This window comes from Stegostoma tigrinum, chromosome 45, assembly GCF_030684315.1.
Source record: "Stegostoma tigrinum isolate sSteTig4 chromosome 45, sSteTig4.hap1, whole genome shotgun sequence".
Taxonomy (NCBI): Eukaryota; Metazoa; Chordata; class Chondrichthyes; order Orectolobiformes; family Stegostomatidae; genus Stegostoma; species Stegostoma tigrinum.
The window spans coordinates 4038098-4051283 of record NC_081398.1 but is presented as its reverse complement, the minus strand read 5'-3'; the positions used below and the strand labels follow the sequence as shown (position 1 = coordinate 4051283).

Below are 13186 nucleotides of genomic sequence, written 5' to 3'. Positions count from 1 at the left end.
TCTTACTTCCAGATATTTATTGAATTCAAATTCCACCATCTGCCATGATGGGATTCGAACTCAGGTCCCCAGAATGTTATCTGGCTCTCGGGATTAACAGTCCAGAAATAATACCAGTAGGCCATTGCTTCAAGGTGGTGAAGAATGATGTTTCCTCTCCTCTGGGACCTGGGATGTGAATCTAACCCAGAAACTATAGCATTGAAGTTCCCTCCGCTGGAAGGGGAAATGGTTGGGGTTTCAACCTAATTTCTGGTGCCGGCAAATTCACAATAAGCTTTTAAAATACAGCGTCAATATGTTACGGCTCACTCAAGGAATCTGACACTTTGACCAGGAGGAGACAATGATCTGCTGGTATTGGCACGAGACCCAGGTAATGTTCTGGGAACCCGAGTTCAATCCTGCCATCGCAGATGGAGCTTGAATTCAATATAAATCTGGAATTAAGAATCTAAAGATAATCACAAAACCGTCATTGACTAGCATAAACCTATCCAGTTAATTAACGTCCTTTAGGGGACGAAACTGCTATCCTTACCCAGTGCAGCCTATGTGTGACACCAGAACCACAGCCAATGTGGCTGACTCATAAGTGCCCTCTGACTGATTAGGGGTGGCTAGCCTGGCCAGCACCTTCCACATCCTTTAACACAGGAACAGGCCACTCAGCCCCACTCTTTCGGGCTGGTGTTTCTACTCCACATGAGTTCTTTTCCCACCACCTCTTCATCTCGCCCCAATAAGGTAACCTTCTGTTTCTTTCATCCTCATGTGATTACCTAGCTTGTCCTACAGTGTATCTCTGCCGCTTGCTGTCAAGCTAGTGAGCGACAATGAAGGCCAGCTGTGCTAAACCTTGCTCAGTCCTCTGGCTAGTGAATCTCTGCCTCAGGCACTCACCTCTGCTTTGGCCACTAGGTTTAACTTCTGATCCAAGTTTCTTCGAGCAGATGCGGCCACTGTCTCTGAACCCTCTGGCCTGTGAAGCAGAAGCAGGACAGACGGTTAGGTGGCACAGCTAAATGGCACTGTGGTCATGCCCGACCAGCGCAGAGTTTGCGACATTTAGAACAGCACAGCACTGAAATGGGCCTTTCAGCCCACGATGTTGTGCCAAACATATCACCAACTTAAACTAATCCCTTCTACCCGCCCTTAGTCCATATCCCTCCAATTCGTTGCTTATTTACGTGCTTCTCTAAAAGCCCCTTAAATTCCCCTTTTGTATCTGCTTCCAGAACCACCCCTGGCAGAGCGTTCCAGACATCTACCACTCTCAGTGTAAAAAAAAACTTGCTGCTCACATCTCCTTTGAACTCCCGCCATCTAAAATATAGGCCCTCTAGTATTACAATTAAAAAATGTCAGTGCGTCACAACTTTTGTAGCAATCATTAACGAGTTCCTTTTAAGGGGAAAAAAATCCTCGAGAACATATTACCCAGTGTCTCACCAAGGGTCCATGTAAAAATTTCAGTATAACTTGACTGAATTCTCTCTAAGTGGAGAACACACAATTAAATGGAATGACACAGTAATCCAGAAGCCCAGACTAACACTCTTGGAAGACCTCTCTGTCCAAATCTCACCGCAGTATCTGAATAAATCTGGAATATAAAGCTGCTCTCAGTGATGGTGGTCACTATCACAAAAGCTGTGATTTAAAATCAATTTTACTTTACAACCTGGAATTGAAAACAAGCTTCAGAAATGGTCCGATTCACTCATGTCCTGTCAGGAAGGAAATCTGCCCAAATACCCAGTCTGGGCTACTTGTAACTCCAGACCCACAGCGAAGTGGCCGGTTCTGAACTGCCCTCTGAAGTGACCAATTGGGCCACTCAGTTCAAGGGCAATTAGGGATGGCAACAAGCCCTGATATTGACGGTGACACCATGAAGGAATAAATTTAAACAGTGTGCCCAGCTTTCCCCCTAAACATAGCGTTAAGATTGTGAAACTCAGAATCCCTACAGCGTGGAAGCAGGCAATTCGAGTCTACACCATCCCTCCAATGTGCATCCCACCCAGGCCTACTCCCCTACTTTTTGCCTGCAACCCTGCACTTCTCGTGGCCAAGCCACCTAACCTGCACGTCTTTGGCCTGTGGGAGGAAACCAGAACACCCAGAGGGGATCCATGCAGACACAGGGAGAACGTGCAAATTCCACACAGATGGACAGTCACCCGAGGGTGGAATCAAACCTGGGTCCTCCAGCACTGTGAGCAGCAGTACTAACCACTGTGCCACCGTGACACATTGAGTGGTTGAGGTGATTGGCATCAATGCATTTTAAGGGGAAAGTGGATATAAATTGGGTAGTAAGGAACAGAGAGAAATGTTTACAGCGTCGGTTGACGGGGTGGGTGCTCATGCGGAACAGAAACACAGTCCTGATCTGCTGAGCCAAATGACTGTTGTTTGTAATGTGGATGCTGTGATCGGGGGGAGCAAGTACAGGTCAGACAGCATCCATGAAGAGAGAAACAGAGTTACTGTTTCAGAGCTGACCATCCGTTGTGAAAGGGGGGCATGGAGCTGAAACACAAACTTGTTTTCTCTCTGCCCATATGTCACCTGACCTTACAAGCGTTTTGGAGCCCTCTGATATGACCAGAGGTGGAGACCCCATTATCACAGATATTTCCACAATGCACAAACTACAGAAAGAGAGACAGAGAGAGACACACACACACAGAGACAGAGACACACACACAAAGAGAGAGACAGGCACACATGCATATACACACACAGTCAGAGAGAGAGAGAGACACACACAATGAGAGACAGACAGATATACACACACACACACACACACACACACACAACGACACATAGCAACACACGCACACACACACTTGTACAAACCCATGCTGCTGGATGTCCCTCAGGTAGGTGAACAGCTCCTCCATGGCTGGAGCAGGTCGGTTGGAGGTGACATGGTGCACGCTCAGCAACCGTGACAGCTCACCAACCTGCTTAGGCGACAGCACTCCACTTGAAAATCCTACACACAAAGGCAAATCTATAATTGAAAACAGGCTTCCGAAATGGTAACCATTAAACTATCACCGACTGTATTAAAACCCCATCCAGTTTGCTCATGTTCTGTCAGGAAGGATATCTGCCAGGCTACCCAGTCTGGGACACAGGTGACTCCAGCCCCACAGTGAAGAGGTTGACTCTTACTGTGCTCACACAACATGTACAGTCACTCACAACATGTCACAAAGGGTTCAGAGCACTGACTAATAAAAAGAGGGAAAATCTCAGCGATGGTACCAGAATCAACAAGCCCCAACAATCTCATCACCTGGTCTCTTGCCCTTTGAAAACTTTCAGCCCATCCGAATTTGTACCAAGTCTTGTTCTCAGGTCACCCCTCACGCTCACTGTTTCTCCCCCAGATAGGAAGGGTTTAGAGGGATATAGACCAAAAGATGGCAAATGGGACTAGATTAATTTAGGATATCTAATCAGTATAGGTCAGTTTCTGTGCTGTACAACTCTATGATTCTATAAACTATCAGCAGCCATTCCTTTAGCTTGTGTGGGATCTTGCTGTGTACAATGTGGCTGCTCCCTTTCCTACATACATGCTGACTACACCTCAAACAAGTGCTCGGATGGGTGCAAAGCTTTTTGGGATGGCACAAGGTCTCATATAAATGGTTCGGTCTTCTTCCGTTTCAGATGTCACACCTGATTTGCGAGGACTTTGCGATCCAAGTGCCCGCTGCAGAGGGACGGCCTCCGAGGGATCCACTTTCACTTTCTGCACGGCTCGGCTGGAAGGCTTGCTCTTCTGGCCAACTGGGAACTGTCTCATTGGCTGCGGCCTGGCACTCTCCCAGAGAGTGGGGCAACCATGCAAAACTGGAGATCCTCCTGAAAGCAGAAAGCACTGTGTTATTTAGAGCAGGAGGAACCATCTGTATCGTGCTTATCATGTGAGATGAAACACATTAATTTCGGCAATACCCTCCAATAATGGCAGAGATACCAGAGAAGTTGGGGCTCTTGCCATTTAGTGGCCATGGGGAGAATGAATAGATGTGTTACAAGCTAATTTGGTGGAGTGAATAACGGGAGATTTTGACCACTGGACATAGGTTTAAGTTTATTTGTAGGATAACTGGAATTAAATGGAGGGCTTTTTGTTTGCAATGGAGAGAATTGCTGTGACCTAGAACAGTAACTTCCAAAAAGGGGAAATTAGATAAGTATTTGAAAAAACACAGGGCCACAGGGAACTAGCAGTACAAAATAGATTGCTCATTCAAAGCGCCAGCATGGGTTTGCTTGGACCAGATGAATTAGGAGCAGAGTTCTGCCCGGCTCCAACATTCAATAAGATAATGGCTGATCCGATTACAGCAACAACTCCACATTCTCGCCAACCCCAGTAACCTCCAATGCTCATCAAGTCGCCTTCTTTGGTGCTGGGCCGTGTTAAAACAACACCTGACTCGGTGGTGAAGCTTTAGTGGACTACCTCTGTTTAAAGCCCACAGAGAACAGAACTGCAGTTCGGAATAATGGTCCGCTGCCCCTTTGCCCCTTTCTGGCTCAGGCCAAACAGTATTCAGTTCCTGGTTTACACAAAGATGTAATGGATACTTATACAAAATGCCAGATGGCAATGGGTGCTTGTGGAATTCATTAGCACCTTCAGAAGGGACGAGGGGTATGTTGAAGGGTGGAGGCTTCACAAACCAAATAAAACCCCTCTCCCTGCTTACCTTGCTGGGATGTCACATCATTCTGAACTACATTGGGCTTCTCAGGTTCCGCACCAGTTTCCACAGGATCCCCAGGCGATCGGTCTAAAAGCTAAGAACACATGAGAAAGGAAGCAACAGCGAAAATAAGCCAAAAAAAAAGGTATGCTTCTAACTGGGCCGACAAAGCCCTTTTTTTTAAAAAACACCTCTGAAACCACACACCCGAAAACATCGATACCTAAAGGAAACACACCAAGGCTGGTTATACTCAACCTCAAGCAATCACAGCCCATCTGGGCGCTGATGGATAATCTAGTTTCTTTAACAGAAACTGTTTTACACTTCTCCTTTTCCAGGTTCCGAATCTTGACCAACAAACTGCCGAACAACCAGTGGGTGAATCCAACACACTCTCTCCTTTGTGTGTTCTAGGTGCAGTTGGCCCTGGTGGCGGTTGAGTGGGTGCTGCCGTACAACCTCACCAGTATTATATCAGGGTTGGAAAGGTTCAACTGTAAGGAATAAGCAAAACAGGACAAACACGACCTAGTGTACAACGCCAAAGCCACGTCTTTCTACCTGAGGGCCAGCAATGCTCCTGTAGACAACCCACCTACCATTTGTATGTAATACTGGAGCTCACTGCTTCGGGAGTTCTGCTCCTGGGAGGAGGATTGTCCCCCTGATGACTCAAAGCTGCTATTCTTGGTGGTTCCACCCTCACTGGCCGGCTGATCGTGGGTTAGCCTGCTGTCATCTGCGTCTTCGGTGAACGGGCGTTCGGCTAGCTCATCGGGATGGACCCCAGAGGCTGCAGAAAAAACAGAAAGACAATGGAATGACAGATGTCTCTTGCAATCCCAGCACTAAACCTTTGAAGGAGGAGGTCAGGAAGACCATTTTCCAGCAGCCAGTGTCTTGTCCACATCTCCCCTTTCACACCACACAACAACCTAAAACTCTCTCCTTCGAGTGTCGAAAGGCCTTGTGGTGTTTGCAAAGAAGAGCAGGGAATTCTCCCACTGACCAGATTAACACTCCTCCTTCAATGAATCATTGAACGGTTACAGCTCATGAGAAGGCCATTTGGCCCACTGTATCTGTGCCAGCTCTCTGCAAGAGCAACGCAGCTGGTGCCACACCTCCGGTTTGTGCCCCCAGCACCGCAAGCATTTCCCTTTTCAGATAATGATCCAATTATCTTTTGAAAGCCTCGACTGAACCTGTTTCTACCCCACTCTCAGGCAGTGCATTCCAGGCCTGAACCACCTGCTGCATTCGAAACACTCTTCCTCAGTCTACTCCAGTTTCTTTTACTAATCACTTTAAATGCAGCATCCTCTGGTTCACAACTCGAAAGAAAAATTGCACTTAGTAGCCAATAATATACCTTATGAAGCGCAAGCACTACTCTAGCATAGGGATTAAAATTTAAAAGCAAATTAACTCCATTTCAGAGTAGGGAATGGCAACAGCTCAGAAGTAGGTGCCATGTGATTCCATAATGCTACTATGTCTGTCAGGCAGGCAAAAACAGACTTGTCTCCAGTTTTTCCTCAGAATAGGGTAGCCCTGAACCCTTTACAGTCAATGAATTACTTTTTTTTGAGGTGGAGTTACTGTTGCATTGTAAAACATTGAGCAGTCAGCTTGCACACAGAAGCTACCACAAATTGAAATGATGGCAATCTCATCAGTTCTTAGTCACAGGCAGCCCTCATGACTGGGAACAGGTTCCATTTCTGAGCCTGATCACAAGTTGATTTGTATTCAACACACAGGACAATATAAAACAGCTGTTTGGAAGCACAGGAAATGTTCATATGTTGGTTCTTTAAAATCACACCCATGTTTGGGGTATAATTACATGTTCTTGGGAAGGACATCGGTAAATCAGGGATCCCCACACATTTGTTGTGGAGTAAACATTGTTTCTGGACATGGGACAGAGCTCCCCTGCTCTTCCTTCATTAGCCCAATGATTTAATCTTTTAAATTAATCTCCACAGGCAAGCAGGTTTCACTTTACCTCATCATTTGAAAGAGGACATCTCTGACTAACTTAGTACTGCCTCACAGAATATTGGCACAGACTGCAGGCTCTTTCCCAGAGTAGGTTTTGAATCCATGACTTGGAGAGTCTGAGTAGTGGGGGAGGACATTAGAAGGGATGAAGAAATGGGAGAGCAGCAGGAGGGGAGCTATGGGGCTGGAGGAGCAGGGACAGGGAGGAAAGATAGGGGGAGAGAGGAGAGAGATGGGGAAAGGGGAGAAGGGGGAGGGCGGAAGAGGGAGAAAAGGGGGAAGAGGTGGGGGTGAAAGGGTGTGAGGGGGAAATGGGGGAGGGCAGCAGAGCAAAGGAGCGGGGGTGGGGGGGGAGACAGGGAGGCATATTCACAAGTGGAATGTGGGCAGCTAAGAGTCAACCACATTGCTGTGGGTCTGGAGTCACATGCAGGATAGACCTGGTAAGGATGGCAGTTTCCTTCCCTAAAGGAAATGAGTGAACCAGATTGAATCATGGTCATCATTAGACCCTTAACTCTAGATTCTTTGTTGATTTCAAATTCCACCATTTGCCCTGGCGAGATCTGAACCCAGGTCCTCAGAACATGAGCTGAGTTTCTGGATTCATAGTCTAGTGAAGACCACTAGGCCATTGCCTCCCCAAAGAAGGACATGTGCTTTTCATTTCATCCCAGGCTCTGCTTTACCTGTTACCATGGTCTCGTCCACCTGTGGTTCCAGAGGCTGGAAGCTGCCATGGCTGAGGAAGCTGTAATTTAACAGCTGGCTGAGGTCCTCCATTGATGGCTGGTAGGGCAGCAGGGGAAGCATCGCTGACTGGTTCTGGCTCTGTTCAGAGAACCACGAGTTCCCACACAGTGGGGGCTGGTTGCTAGAGTGAGAGAGGCCCTGCTGCAGGTAACCTCCTCCACCTTTCATCAGGGGCTTCAGAGTTTCAGCAGCAGTTGAAGCCAGTGTATGGTGTCTGCCAAGGTTGTTGGGATGCAGGTCAGACTCCTGGTCTTTGGCTGCCATCGGTGCCAGCTGGTGAGAGGGAGCCAGTGCCACAGGCTGCAAGGGAATGGCCTGAGGAATTGAACCATGGAAGCTTTGAACATCTGACGTGGAATTATCCATGAACACACAAGGCTCTCCACTGGCATGGTGGGGTTGTCCAACCTCAATCCCATCACCCCGAACCTTGCAGTCCAGGGCCGAATTGGCGAACTGGGATTCCTCCCATTGGCCGACCCAAGCTGAGTGTTGCAGCTTGACCAGATTCCCGTGTGCTTGGGTGCCAGATTGCTGAGTGTCCCTGCCATCAGAGGAATGCTTCAGCTGGACAGTGTCTGAGGTTGGGACTGGGTAGGGCAATGTCGAGGAGGACGAGAGATCAGATTCGTTGGCTGATGTTGTGCGGTGAAGCTCCCTATAAACAGGCACTTGGTCATGATGGAGGGCAGGTTGCTGTAGGAGGCATTAACAGATATTGTTAGAACCGTCGCCCAAAGAATTACTTATAAATAAAAGCACATTTGTATTACCCGAACATAAAATGGTATTGGAGACACAGCAGAGCAGGAATTACTCCTGTACACTTCATTAATGGCGTGTTTGACATAATGCATAAAATTACAATGATTCCAGGAATCTTGGCTGTCAACCAGTTCAGCTAAAATAAGCATCCATTAATATAACAAACAGTACAATCCAGTGATGACGCTTGCGATGCTTCACATCAAACTTACAGCATTGAAACAGGCCATTCAGTCCATCCAGTCAATGCTGGTGTTTATGCCCTCCTTTAACCTCTTATCTTCAGAATTCTTTCCCCCTCATTTGTTTATCCAGCTTCCCCTTAAAAGTACCCAAATGATTCACGGCAAACACTTCCATTAGCAGTGGGGTCCCAGAGAACTGGGAGAGTATGGAAAAGAGCTGTCTCCCAAATTCTTGACTATCTTATTGATGGTCTTTGGTTCAGGTTCTCTCAACAACTGGAAACAAAATGCTGGTGCAGCCTTAACTGGAGAAACTGTGTCTAAATCTGGGTACTGCACTTTAGGAAGGATTACACTCCAGGCATTCTTCCTTGTGGCCACCTCTGCCAATCTGGCTTTCCTAATCTAAATGAAGATGAAAGTTATCGATGATTAATGTACTCCCATTTCACATGGCCTCATTATCCCCTGATGTACCTTCTGTCCTACCACAATCACTCCTGTTCAGGGTCCCAAAGACTACATCTACCAGTGTGGCTTCTTCTGGTCTCTACCCATATGGATTCTATATCTTCTAACCAAAGGTCTTTTCTTGCTGTTACCCCCAAACCCACCACACTTTCCTTCCTGCCTGTGCTTTCAAAAAGTCACAATAACCTGAATATTTAGTTCCCAGTTTTGATCTCCTTGAAACCATGTCTCTGCAATGGCTATAAGGTCACACCCATCAGCCTCTATTTATGGCATCAATTCACTTATTTTGTTCCAAGTCCAATGTCACAGCAAACGTGCTTGGAGATCAAGCTGGAAGTCCCCACAACTCAATTACGCACAGCAAAGTGGCCTGCAGCAAGTGCTTAAGAAGACAAAGAGGAGGTTGGCGTTTGTTGCAAGGGGAGTCGAATAGAAAAGTAGCAAAGTGTTGCTACAGCTCTACAGGGAGCTGGTGAGACCACATCTGGAGTACAATGCAGAGTTCTGGTCTCCTTATTGAATAAAGGAGAAGGTTCACGTGGCTGTGTGATGGAGGGGTTCACCTTATGACAAAAGCTTGAGCAGGTTGGGTCTTTATTTGGTAGGGTTTAGAAGAATGGGAGGTGACCTTATTGAAGTAGCTAAGATTCTGAGGGGGCTTGACAGTGAAGGCACTGAGAGGATGTCAGGGGTGGCTCAGTAGCTAGCACCACTGCCTCATAGCACCAGGGACCCAGGTTTGATTGGGAGACTGTCTATGTAGAGTCTGCATGCTCTCCCCAGGCTCTGCGTGGGTTAACTCCAGCTGCTCCAGTTTCCTCCCACAGTCCAAAGATGTGCAGGCGAGGTGGACTATCCATGGTAAATGCAGCATTACAGGGATAGGGTAGTGGGGTGGGTCTAGGTGGGATGGCTCTTCAGAAGATCAGTGTGATTCAATGGGCTGAACGGCCTGCTTCTGCACCGTAGGGATTCTATGATGTTTCTTCTTACGGAAGATCATGTGGTCTCCCACATAAGATGAAGAAGATAAGAAATATTTTCTTTCACGAGGGTCAGGATTGTGGAGCCCACCTCCCCAGGGAACAGGGCAAGTGGGCCAATGATCACATTCAAGGACAAGGTGGAAAGATCTCTGATCAATAATGGAATCGAGTGTTGTTTTCTTCCATCTCGGGACTGCTACATCTCTCCAGTGAAGCTCAACTGAAAAAACACCATCCTATTTTCCACTTGGGGACCCTGCAGCCTTCAGGACTCAATAATGAGTTCAATCATTTTAAAACCTGCACCTTTTACCCAACCCCAAAATCCAGGTCTCGTCATGACATCAGAACAGCCAACCTATTCTCACCTACTTCTGGCGCCAATAACCAACTTTTCCTTCTCCCCGGAATACTATCATTCATCGCTTTGTCTGCCTAACTGTTTATCTCTCTCTCTGGGCTCCATCTCCACCCACTCCCTTTACCCTAACCAACCCAACCTTCTGTCTTCAGCAACTATACCACCTTTTCCTAGCTGCTATCAGTTCCGAAGAAGGATCTCTGGACTCTTAACATTAATTCTGCTTTCTCTCCATCGATGCTGCCAGATCTGCTGAGTTTCTTCCCCAATTTCTGCTTTTGTTTCAGTTTTCCAGCACCCACACTTCTTTGTTTTATTTTAGTCAGAGACAGAGTCAGATTCACTGCAGCTGATTGGAATTGGTCTTGCTCTGTACAGGGAAAGCAGCTTGCTGTTTGGGGAATCACTCATAAGTTGTTAAGGTCTTTTCTATTCATAAGTTTTACTGAATTGGTGGTAAAGTTAATAAATTATATTAAAAAACTACATGAATAAGAGAATAATATAACTAAATCATGAAGGGCATGGATAGTGTGAATAGTCAGAGTCTTTTCCTCAGGGTAGGGGAGTCCAACACTAGAGGGCACGGGGTTGAAGGTGAGTGCGGAAAGATTTAAAAGGGACCTAAGGAGCAACATTTTAACATTACAAGAGTCATAGTTTTACAACATAGAAACAGACCCTTTGGCCCAACCAGTCCTTGTTGAGCATAATCCCAAACTAAATTAATCCCATCTGCCTGCTCCTGGCCCATCTCCCTCCAAACCTTTCCTATTCGCATACTTATCCGAATGTATTTTAAATGTTGTAATAGTATCCACATCCACCACTTCCCCTGGAAGTTTACTGCACATGTGAACCACCCTCTGTGTAAAAAACTTGTCCCTCATGTCTCTTTTTAAATATCTCTCCTCTTCCCTTAAAATGTGTCCCCAGTCAAGAAATTCCCCCATCTTAGGGAAAAGACATCTACTATTAACCGCATTTATACCCCGCATGATTTTATAAACTTCTGTAAGGTCGCCTGTTAAGCCCCTGCGCCCTGGTGAAAAAAGTCACACCCTACCCAACCTTTCTTTATAACTCAAACCTTCCAGATGGTGCACGTATTGATTGAGCTACCAAAGGAAGTGATGGTGACTAGTACTAATTCACATTTAAAAGGCATCTGGATGGGTACATGAATAAAAAGGGTTCAGAGGGATACGGGCCAAATGCTGGCAAATGAGACTAGATTAATTTAGGATGTCTAGTTGGCATGGCTGAGTTAGAACGAAGGATCTGTTTCTGTCCTGTACAGCTCTATGACTCTAACTAGTTACTTAGAACTCATTAAGGATGTTGGAACAGGTAATATATCAAAGCTGTGGCATGTAAGAGCTCTGCGGGTGCGTCCAAAACCCGGGGGTGACATATTAACATAGACAGTTGGCTGGAGAAAACAGGAAGTATGCATAGTAGGCTTTTGTCTGATTGGCAGGGTGTGACAAGTGGAATCCCATAGGACTATGTGCCAGAGCCACAACATTTTGCAATTCAAATCGATGACTGAGATGAGGGAAAACAAAGGCATGGTTGCTAAAGTGCAGATGACACAAGGAAACATAGGAAGGTATTTTGTAGAGAAGGCACAAGGAGTTTTCAGACGAATATAGATAGATTGAATGAGTGGAATAAAATCTGAATAAAATAGAATAAAAAGAACGACTGCAGAATTCCAAGCAGCAGATGAACTTCGGTGTTCTGGTGCACGAGTTATGAAAAGTTAGCGTGCAAGGTACAGCGGGTGATTAAGAAGGCTAATCGAGTGCTGTCCTTTAATATCAGAGTAAAGTAAGGAGGTTATGCTTCATTTATGCAGGAAAGTAATGAAGCCACATCACAAATGATGTGTGCAGTTTTCATTTCTTTCTTTAAAGAAAGATAAAAACACATTGAAAGTGATTCTGAGGATGTTTACTGAATGGATTCCTGGAATAAGCAGGTTGTTATACGAAGAAAGATTGGATAGGCCAGGATTGCTTGCACTGGAATTTAGAAGGTGGATAGGGGATTTGATTGAAATGTGCAAGACCCTGAATGGTCTTGACAAGGTGGATGTGGAAAGGATATTTTCTGTTGTGGATGAGCCCAGAAGAAGGGGACACAGACTGAAATTAGGGGTCACCTTTTTAGGACAGAGATGAGGAGAAACCCTTGAGACTTAGTTTCAGAAGGTAGGGTCGAGAATCTGAAACTTGGATACAGGCACAAGATGGGTTCTCGGTGCAAGTTAGGAACAACAAATACCTTCTAGCTTAGGAACTGTAAATTCTGCTGGAGCTGCATAAATAATGCAGTAATGACAAGATAATGCAGTACTAACCGTTCTAACTGACCTTCGGTTGCAAATGTTGTGGCGTTGTGTGGCGAGGTAAAAGGTTACTTACGTGTTGTAACATAATCCAGTAACATTAACTGGTAAACAACTTAAGTAAATGTCACTGAACCAATATCATGGATTGATTGGTAATTGTTTGAATACACTAACTGATCACGCCATGTACCCTGCTTTAAGAAAAGTATAAAAATGTCTTTGTATTAAGTTGTGTGTGCAGCTCCTCCGAGGAATACGGAAGTGCTCAACTGCTGTGTTTCCGGATGATCTGTACCCGGCCGTATGAAGAAATAAAGAGTAAAGTCTTAAACAGCCAGGCCAACTGCAAGTGTTCATTGACCGATCACGGAATCGAGTCCCCACTGTGGGGATGAGATTTTCAGGGTCATTAAATATTTTTTAAGGCAGAGGTAGAGAGATTCTTCATAGAATTATAGAAACCCTACAGAGTGGAAGCAGGCCATTCAGCGCATCGAGTCCACACCCTCTAAACAGCATCCCACCCGGTCCTTGTAACCCTGCATTTCCAAAGG

General features: G+C 45.9%; 1 protein-coding gene across 4 annotated transcripts in view; it reads right to left on the bottom strand.

The window, feature by feature from the left end:
- Positions 1-13186, bottom strand: part of cntrob (centrobin, centrosomal BRCA2 interacting protein) — a 48838-nt gene that overhangs the window by 4460 nt on the left and 31192 nt on the right. For 3 of the 4 annotated variants that reach the window (XM_059642540.1, XM_048524018.2, XM_059642542.1), the window contains 6 exons: positions 7442-8201; positions 5345-5538; positions 4746-4836; positions 3706-3891; positions 2872-3010; positions 904-982 (listed from right to left, as the gene is read on the bottom strand). In XM_059642540.1, coding sequence (XP_059498523.1) covers positions 904-982; positions 2872-3010; positions 3706-3891; positions 4746-4836; positions 5345-5538; positions 7442-8201 — 1449 coding nt within the window. The remainder of the gene's footprint in view (positions 1-903; positions 983-2871; positions 3011-3705; positions 3892-4745; positions 4837-5344; positions 5539-7441; positions 8202-13186) is intronic. The other variant, XM_059642541.1, reaches the window with a different exon arrangement.